This window comes from Panthera uncia, chromosome D1 (assembly GCF_023721935.1).
Source record: "Panthera uncia isolate 11264 chromosome D1, Puncia_PCG_1.0, whole genome shotgun sequence".
In the NCBI taxonomy this organism is placed as follows: domain Eukaryota; kingdom Metazoa; phylum Chordata; class Mammalia; order Carnivora; family Felidae; genus Panthera; species Panthera uncia.
In genome coordinates this window covers 24,360,675-24,370,237 of record NC_064808.1, presented here as the reverse complement: position 1 = coordinate 24,370,237, position 9,563 = coordinate 24,360,675, and the positions used below count along the sequence as shown (strand labels likewise).

Sequence of the window (9,563 nt, the reverse complement as noted above, 5' to 3'; positions counted from 1 at the left end):
GAGGGAGACAGAATCTGAAGCAGGCTCCAGGCTCTGAGCCGTCAGCACAAAGCCTGTCGTGGGGCTTGAACTCACAAATCACGAGATTATGACCTGAGCTGAAGTCGGATGCTTAACCGACTGAGCCACCCAGGCACCCTTGGGCTAACTTCTAATAAAACCATGAAGCATTAGCTGTGTAGTGGTTCAGTGTCTTATTTATTTGTTTAGAATAAGACAAACTAAGATTAAGGTAAAGAGAATGGCTTCCTACCAGTTCCACCCCAGTGGTTCGTTCTGTGAAAAGTTTGTGAGAGGCCTGTAGTTCTGGGATTCCCTATATGAGTCTGTCCTCCAAAATGTACTTTCTGACCCTGTAATAAGTCTTGGAGTTCTGCAGTGAAGAGGACTGACAGGGCCCCAGCTTTCATGGACTTTACTCTCTAGCTGGGGAGAAAAAGAGGTAATTTTGGATGGTAGTATGTAGTATGAAATCTTTGTCAAGTCATAGTAGTCAAAGAGTGAGTGGCATGGCAGCAGAGGGTTATATTTTGATGAGGTAGTCATGGAAGGCATCTGTGGGCATATGACATTTGGGCAGAGACCTGAATTTATGAGATCTAGGGAAACTCTTCTGTTGTGTTACCAATTGAGTACTGCTTTTGCAAAGTTCAGTGATTCGTGGCAGATATGATTGCTTTGGTTCATATAAATTTTCATAAAGGGATAGTTGACTCTTGAAGTAAGAAGAATAACATTATTCTAGCAGTTGTAATGTTCTGTTAGCACAGAGAAAATATTACCCTATGGAGGGAGTATGAGCTGATGGGGATCCCTTTTACAACACTTTATTAGGGGATTCAACATCCCCTAAGGCAGTGCTTCATTAAAGAGAGCCTGGAGGGCTTCTGCGGGGTTAAATGCAGGGAAAAAGCCATCTCAGTGTGTCCTGTTAAAGAAATGGACTTTTTGTGCATGAAAGAATGAAAATTATACCTTGTAATATAAAAATTAAAAAAATTCCGGGAGAAGAGTGGTTAAGGTAGAAGGAATGGTGAATGCAAAGGTTCTAAGGTAGAGGTGAACTTGGGGTATTGGAGGGACAACAAAAGGTCATTATGAAGTAGAGTGGAGTGAAAGAGGAGTAGAAGGTGAGGTCAACAAAGTAAACTGTGTTCCTTACCTCGGTGCCACGTTTCTGAATCATCTGTGGAGGTGATTGTTTAGAAAATACCTGGATTGGCTCTATCCCAGCCAGTGAAATCAAATCAAGATCTCTGGGAATGGTCAGGTATTTTGTAGAATGTCCTTTATTCGGATTTGTCTTGTGTTCGTCTCATGATTAGACTGGAGTTAGTAGTTTTGGGAAGGAAGACCGCAGAATTAAGGGTACACACTATCAAGATGACTTACCACTGTTGGTGTCTGGGAGACAGAATGGATTAATAGCTGGTAGTTATATAATAGGTGCCAGGCACTGTTATAAGCTCTTTATATATATATTAAATTGATCCTTGTAACAACCCTGGAGGTACATTATTATCTCTATTTTAAAGAAAAGTGAAACTTAGTCATAGAGAGTTCATATAACTTGCTCAGAGTCCTACAATTGGAAAGTGAGCAAGCTTAGCCAGGAGTCTTAACAGCTGACTCTTCACAGAAAAGGTCCAGGCTTCTCCTTTTCTTTCTCCCAAGAATCCAGTGCCCTCTTTTTCTCTTCCCTGACCTTTCAATCAAAATAGAATGGGTTGGGGTGTTTGGGTGGCTCAGTTGGTTGAGTGTCTGACTTGATCTTGGCTCAGATCACGAGCTCATGGTTCGTGGGATCGAGCCCCGCGTCTGCACTTTCAGTGCAGAGCCTGCTTGGGATTCTCCCTCTCTTTCTCTCAAAATAAATAAATAAACTTTACAAACAAAACCAGAAAACAAAATAGAGTGGGTTAATGGGCATTTTATATTTTTAGATTATTGCTTTTCAGGGTAAGGTTGCTGATGCAGTAGTCTTATAATTCTTAAACCCCTCTGAGAATTAAGGACTGTGTGCCTGTGGCACCAGCTTCTCTTAACTACAGCCTGTAGCATGGAAGTCGCCCTGCCTATTCACTGGTGCACCCACTTCTTCTCTTCCCTTGCGTCCGACCCAGGACTGAGAAGCCAGAGGTGGATCTGTGTCAGTGCTCATTGTGTCTTCTGCTTGAAATAACAGTTCAGCCTGAGATGACCAGCTCAGTTTCACATTCCTGTCCCTGTTGGTTATTTTAATATCCAGAGCCAGAGTCTAAACGTATGTGACAGGAAGAAGCACAGATGCTCACGGACCTCTCAGAAGAGGGGAAAGAATATATACAAGGAATAGGTGAAATGAAAGCTTCAGTCCTGATATGTGGGGTAGAGATGAGAATGGGGGAAGAAACAGAACTGTGGCCCTAGGAGACTTAAATCCCTTGTATGTGTGTTTTGTTTTGTGTGTGTGTGTGTATCACTATGATCAGGATCAAGCCAACATGGCATCAAAGAAAAAAAATACCAATATTGATACCCTTTTTAGATGTCACAAAATAAATCAAGAATGAAAAAAACAAAATTCTTCAAATATGCTAAAGCTCTCTCCATAATGTAGGCCAAATAACCATATTCTTATTCAACATTTCATTATGTGCTAAACTTAGTTCAGATGTGTTTAGTTTTTGATCAGGTAGCAGGGTAACCCTTTAACTTCAGTAAAAGATTAAAGAAGACATTCATTTTAATGTGTACAAACTACAGCATATAGTTAGCTTATTGTTAAAGACTGGTATTTTTAAGTTAATCTTATTTATCTGAGTAATTTTTGAGTCATTTTGGTGAGCTGTATGATGTATATTGAGAATAAAGACAAGTTTTTGACATTAGGAAGCTTATAGTCTAGTAGGAGAGATAGTCTTCATGTGCTTGTTTGTGTGTAAATGTTAGAGGAGAGGTACAAATAGTATGCTATGGGGGTTCAAAGAAAAGAGAAATTAACTTCATCTGTAAGCATGGAATTAGGAAAGATTTCTTGGCAGAAGTGGTATTCGAGGTGGAAAGGATGGATAGGATTTTACTAGGTAAATACAGACTAGATACTGTTAGGTACCCCTTCTCTATGTTCCCATAGCAACAGCCTATGCATATTTACTGTGGTATTAAATACCGTACTGTATCAGTGTTATATCTTTTCATGTCTAATGTGGGTTATAAACTCTTCTAGGGCCACTCTTCTATGTTATTTATCTTTGTGTTCCCAGTACCTAGCACAGTGCCTGTTGAGTAGTAGATGTACATATAATATTTGGTAAATATGTGATATGAAATATCTAGTCCTAGGGTGTCAATGAAAAACTGAAAGAGACAGTATTGCATGATTTAGTATATCAGTGTTTCCATTAATTCAGCTGCATCTAAAATAATGAAATAATTTGGAAGAATCCCAAATAATAGCAAAATCCAAAATAAAAGATAGATGTTTATTTTTCCTGTGTCAAAGGGATGTGGATGTAAGCAGTCTAAGGCTAGTATGGAGGAACTGTGAAGTTATTAGGACTCTAGGCTGTTTCTAGCTCTGCTCTGCTACTTTTAGGGTGTAGTCATTGTCATGGACCAAGTTGACTGCTGGTGTTCCAGCCAGCACATCCAGGTTCCAGGATAGCAGGCACAGGAAGGTGAAGAAGGGAACGCCTCTCCATTTTAAGGAAACCCTCTAGAAGTTGTATACATTGCTGCTTATGTTTCACTGGCCAGAATTCAGTCCTGTGGCCTTATCTAGTTGCAGGGGAGATGTTTTCTCTAGGCTGTGTCCAGCTAAAAGCTGGGGTCTGTTACTAAGGGAAAATGGGACAATAAATATGAAGGGCCAAGCAGTCTTGCATCAGTTGGCTTTGCAGTCTGTGCTTTTGAGTACTTATTAGCTGTGTCGTGTTGGATAATTCAGCCTCTCTGAGTCTTGGTTTCCTCGTCTGTAACATGGGCTATTAATTGTTTCTCCTTATTGGGTTATAGTGAAAAATAAACAAAGATCATCCATGTAGAGAGGCTAGCATAGTGCCTGGAATATAATAAGCCCTCAGCAATTGGTAGGTCTTATTCTTATTACCATTATAAAGCCATCTAAGGTTCTGTTCTGAGTTCAATTCCAGACCGATTAGTCTGGCAGCAGTAGAAGTTCTGGACACCAAGTTTCTTTGGGTGAAAAGTGTTCAGCCTCCTCTCCTTTTGCTCCTTCTGCCTGCTCTATTCTGGTGGCAAGATAGTCTGGTGAAAACCTTATCTTTGAGAAGAGGCTCCTGTATGTTTCAGTGTCCTGCTGGTGCCTTATGCACTAGCTAACCAAAACACAGCTGGTAGGTCTAATTTTAGGTTCACAAGTCTTGCTGGTTGTCCTCTTTAAATTCTGTTTTACATTCTGAACTGTGGGAAATTTTTATAGAAGCAGAGGGGAGGCAGAGGCAATACACCCTTTACTTTCTGGTTAGAAAATAGCCTCCATTTTCTCTCCAGTAGGGGAGAGGTAGTGTAGGCACCCCTCTGCTCTCCTCTCTGTTCTTTGGGTCAGCCTGAACCCTGGTAGGGTATAACCTGTGTTGAGTGGTAGACTCTGACTTAACGTGCACGAAGAATGAAAATGCTAATCTTTGGCTGAGGTTATAAAACTAAGGCGGTCTAGAAACTCTTGTCTGCTGTTGAATTTTGAGGCTCTTTCTGGAGATGAGAATATAATAATAATAGTTACTGAGTGGTTTTAGGTCAGGTGCTTTTCATTCATTATTTCAGTTGATCTCGGTACAACTCCCACAATAAGTTATATTGTGGTTCTCATTTTACAGATGAAAAAACTGATACTCAAAGAGCTTGAGCTTTGCAGAAGGTCACCTAGCTAATAAGTAGAAGGACTAGCATTTGAATCCAGGTCTGATACCAAAGTACATGTTCTTTCCACCACCTCCTGTTGCCTCTACTCCCACGTTTTAATTATTCCCACTTAGATTTAAACTTGAATGTTGTACCAGCACATTCTGATGTTTACCTTCTGTATGAAAGCATTTAATACTTTCTGAGTATTCTAAAACTGTTCTTTCTCTTCTATCTGAAGTTTTCCTCTTAGATATTTTACACAGTATTTTGATTAATAACAGATCATTTTGTCATTTTTTTTCCATTTATCACTTCTCGAGTCTGGTACTTGGTACTTACTAGTCCCTCAGTATGTTGTTATTCAATTAATAATAACAAACAACAGTAACTAAAACTTATTGAGAACTTAATATGTGTTAAGTTCCTTACTATAAGCTTCCCACGTTATCTTATTTAATTTTTATCACCGTTCTTTGAGGTAGAGTACTTATTGAGATGTTTTTATGTAGTGTTTAAAGTTAGTAGCGTGATGATTTTTTTCTTTGCTCTATTCGTTTAATCAGGTGTGGAGTATTTTTGGACAGCAGGGAATTTAACAGTAAGTAGTTCTAAGTCCCTGCTCTCATGGAGCTCGTATTGTATGAGCAAAACAGACATGAGGAAGTTCAACAGTAAATAGTATTTCAAATAATGATAAATACCGTGAATAAGAAACTAGGAGAAGGAGAGGAGACTGACCAGGATGGGGAATGAGAGGGAAGCTATTTAAGGATCTGAGGAGTTTTTCGAGGGTAGTGACTTGGGTAGAGTTAGAGCCAGTGATGGGAAGATCTGGAGGCATAGTGGTTCATGTGGAGGGAGTAGAATGTGAGGAGGCTCCAGACCAGAATAAGCTTGCTGGAAGATAAAAAGGATGGCTGGAGAATAAATGAGTAAGGGTAGGGGATGAAGGAACAATAGTAACAGATAAGGTCTGATTACCTTGATGAGGTAGGCCATGATGAGGATTGAGTGCCATATACTGTTTAAGAAAGGGTGTGAGCAACATGGCCTGTGTTCTTATGGTTTCACCACCGTGTCTGTGTGGAGAAGGGCCGGTAGGGTATCGAGAACGGGGGCGGTGTTACTGCTTGGCCCGAGGAGTAGTGTGGACGGTGAAGAGTAGTTGGAGGCGGCAGATGTTCTAGAGTTAGGTTTAGAAAGACTTGGTGGTGGGTTCCTTAGACCAAGAAATGATTTTGGATCTGAGCAACTGTATGAAGGTGGTCGCCCAACATAGGAGTGGACTTGGAGCTGGAAAATCAAGTCATGTTGAAGACAGTAAAGAATTTTTTTTTTAATTTTTTTTTTTCAACGTTTTTTATTTATTTTTGGGACAGAGAGAGACAGAGCATGAACGGGGGAGGGGCAGAGAGAGAGGGAGACACAGAATCGGAAACAGGCTCCAGGCTCCGAGCCATCAGCCCAGAGCCTGACGCGGGGCTCGAACTCACGGACCGCGAGATCGTGACCTGGCTGAAGTCGGACGCTTAACCGACTGCGCCACCCAGGCGCCCCGAAGACAGTAAAGAATTTTTATGCATGGCGTGGTGATACAAAAACTCAGCTTCATTTCCTTTTGACAAGGCTTTGCTTTCTGATTTGACTCCTTAGGAGGACTTGTTGTATATTCTGTCTTTAGCCCTCTTCCACTGTTTTTCCCAAAAAACCTCTTTTTGTAAAAATAACAAAGTTGGGTTGATTTTTTTTTTTTTTTTATTTTTTTTTTAACGTTTTTTTTTTTTATTTATTTTTGGGACAGAGAGAGACAGAGCATGAACAGGGGAGGGTCAGAGAGAGGGAGACACAGAATCGGAAACAGGCTCCAGGCTCTGAGCCATCAGCCCAGAGCCTGACGCGGGACTCGAACTCACGGACCGCGAGATCGTGACCTGGCTGAAGTCGGACGCTTAACCGACTGCGCCACCCAGGCGCCCCTTTTTTTTTTTTTTTTAAAGCATGTTACCAACACAAGGCCAGTGGGATAGGAAAAAAACCAAAACAGCCAGCCAGTGTGCTTTCTGAACTCGGTATCTTCTGATTTTTTTGTAATGCAGAAGTCAATACTTAGGAACCAGTTGAGGATGTTTAAGTGATTAACATTTGCATTTCTACTGACAGATTGTTCTTTTGGTGTCCAGCTGGTTATTGGCATTAGACTGGACTAACTCCCATAAAACTACAGAGATACTTCTTGTCAAGAGACAAAAGTCAAGAGATACTTCTTGAGCTCTGATGCCGCTTTCACCTACCGTATTCCACCTTTGTTTCTGCCCTTACGCTTTTTCAAAGGACATTTACATTAGAATGAGCTACATTATTTTTTTATTTTGGAGGTGACTGGATGGACATGTGTTGATGAGGTGTTCTCAACCCCTGTGAAGAAAAGACCTCCCAACTTTTGGTGTTCAAATACGAGGACCCTTAGAGGTAGAGAACTTTTCAGTGTTGCCTCCAGGGACAGCCACTTCAGATGTCTGCAGGACCAGGAAGGTAATGTAAATGAGAGAAGCCAATGAGGGTGACTATGGCAAACTGGAGAGAGCTTGCCTGGTAGAAGGCAGATAGCTGGTCCTTACTCAGCCGGTTGCTGCTATATGAGAATGGAAGCCCAGTATAAATCAGGTCTTTTAGATTTTCCAAAGAACACGATTCTAGCTTATCTCCTGATTTTTAAATGCTGGCAACTAATTTAAAATTCCCAGTATGCTATGTGGGACAGCACTCTAAAAAGTAAAAAAAAAAAAAAAAAAAAAATTCTGTAGGCTGCAGGCTACAAATTTGTAGATTCTGATTTGGTCCATTTTCTTTATTCACATATTGAGAAACAGAAACCCAAAGATATAAAATGACTTTCCCAGGCTCACACTGTGGTTAGTAGCAGAAGTAGGACTAGAACCTGGGTCTTCTTTCTTTGTGTGCAATTGTCTTTGCACTAGGAAAGTTAAACTTTTTTGGTGCTCTGAGGAAAACTAAGCCCCTTTCCCTAGAAAAGTGCAGTACATTCCAAATTTTGCATACAATTTTAGGGATTTCTAACTCCCTGGAATCGTTACATGAACACCAGGTAAAGAAACCTATTACCTGCTGATTCATATGTTTGCAGTATAAGGGGAACAGTGCCCTAGTATTTATTTAAGCAAACTCATGTAGAGAGGTACTTAAGCTGTAGGCCTATCCTCCCTCCCTCACTCCCACCTTTATGGATACTAAATCTTAAATAGACAATAGGAATACGTTTAGCTAAATGTACGACCCTTCCTACTACTATCTGCAATACCAGCACCTGCAGTCATTTCTTTCAGGTCTTTTACATACATACATAGCACCCATAAAAAGTAATAGTTTTGTTTGTTTTTAAATAAATGATAGGTATACTATGTTTCCTTTTGCAAGGTTTTTAAAAAAAAAAAAATCATTATGTCTTGCCTTGAATCCAGGTATGTAGCAGAGTTCCTAGTTTCACCAAAGCCCCTCATCGCTTCGTATTATCAGTTTTTTAAGTTTATTTATTTATTTTGAGAGAGAGCAAGTGCACATGTAGAGAAGAAGCAGAGAGAAGAAAACAGACTCTCAAGCAGGCCCTGCGCCATCAGTGCAAAGCCCAATGTGGGCCTGACTCCTGAACCACGAGATCATGACCTGAGCTGAGCTCACGAGTCTGACGCTTAACCCACTGAGCCACCCAGGCACCCCCAGAACTTTTTTTCAATGTGATGAATAAAAAATATGTTAATTGCAAGAAGTTTGAGCATCTTTTACATCTTTTCAGATGTTTATTAGCCATTCTACATTTCTGTTATGTTCTTATCCTATGTTTGGATTTCTCTGGGGCATATTTGACTTTTACTTGTTTATAGGAATCCCTTTTGTATTTTCTTAGGTATTCTTGACACCAATCTCTTCTGTTATATATATATCTCAATCTTTTTCATTTGAATCATTCTGATCCTGGTTTTGCTACTGACTAGCTTTGTGATTTGGGGGCATCATTTGGGTATTCATTTGACTTCCACAGAACCATTTTTTCACCATTGTAAAGTGAGAACATAGCACCTCTTAGTTACTGTGTCACTGTGAAATGCCATTGACAAAGTGTATGAGCTGTGTGATTTTTGGGTTCCTCATTTGATTTCCACGAGCCATTTTCTTGGCTGTGAAGTGCGAGTATACTAGTTTTTAAGTCTATTGTGAAATGCCAATGAAAGAGCATATGAAAGTGCTTTGGAGAGTAAAGAACACCTTCCAGTGTAAGGCATTTTTCCTTTCTTTGGCTTTATTATGACTCACCCTTATGAGCTGACTTTTCTGAAGGATGTTACTCTCCACAGATTGATCAAACTCTAAGAGTCGGGTGTCACAACATAGCAATTGTCTCTTGTGTTCTACATTCTTTCAGGGAAGGAGAGAGATGTGTAAACAAGATACGCTTACATTGAACTCCTGTGTTCTTGGAAGGTATTGGGTGGGATGGAGGTGGAGGAGAGCAGTATCAGGAGACTCTCACTTTGCCACTCAAAATGCCTGCTACAGGAGTGACACAGTAGAATCTGGCCATTTATGGAACCAGATATCTACAGGGTTAGAATTAGCCTGCCTATTCTTACTGTTATGGTCCACTTCTCAAATAGAACACAGCTTCATAGGCAGTAGTTCTCTCCCCCCACAGTAGGGAA

At 40.4% G+C, this 9,563-nt stretch overlaps 1 protein-coding gene across 3 annotated transcripts in view; it reads left to right on the top strand.

Moving 5' to 3' along the window:
* The window catches only part of TRIM44 (tripartite motif containing 44), a 110,247-nt gene that overhangs the window by 10,301 nt on the left and 90,383 nt on the right, over positions 1-9,563 (top strand). The window contains exon 2 of one of the 3 annotated variants that reach the window (XM_049648205.1): positions 7,224-7,604. The exons of the other annotated variants lie outside the window; for them this stretch is intronic. Within the exon in view, the coding sequence (XP_049504162.1) occupies positions 7,224-7,406 (183 nt within the window). The 3' untranslated portion in view covers positions 7,407-7,604. Of the gene's footprint in view, positions 1-7,223; positions 7,605-9,563 lie in introns of those variants that run through there. 3 annotated transcript variants of the gene reach the window in all.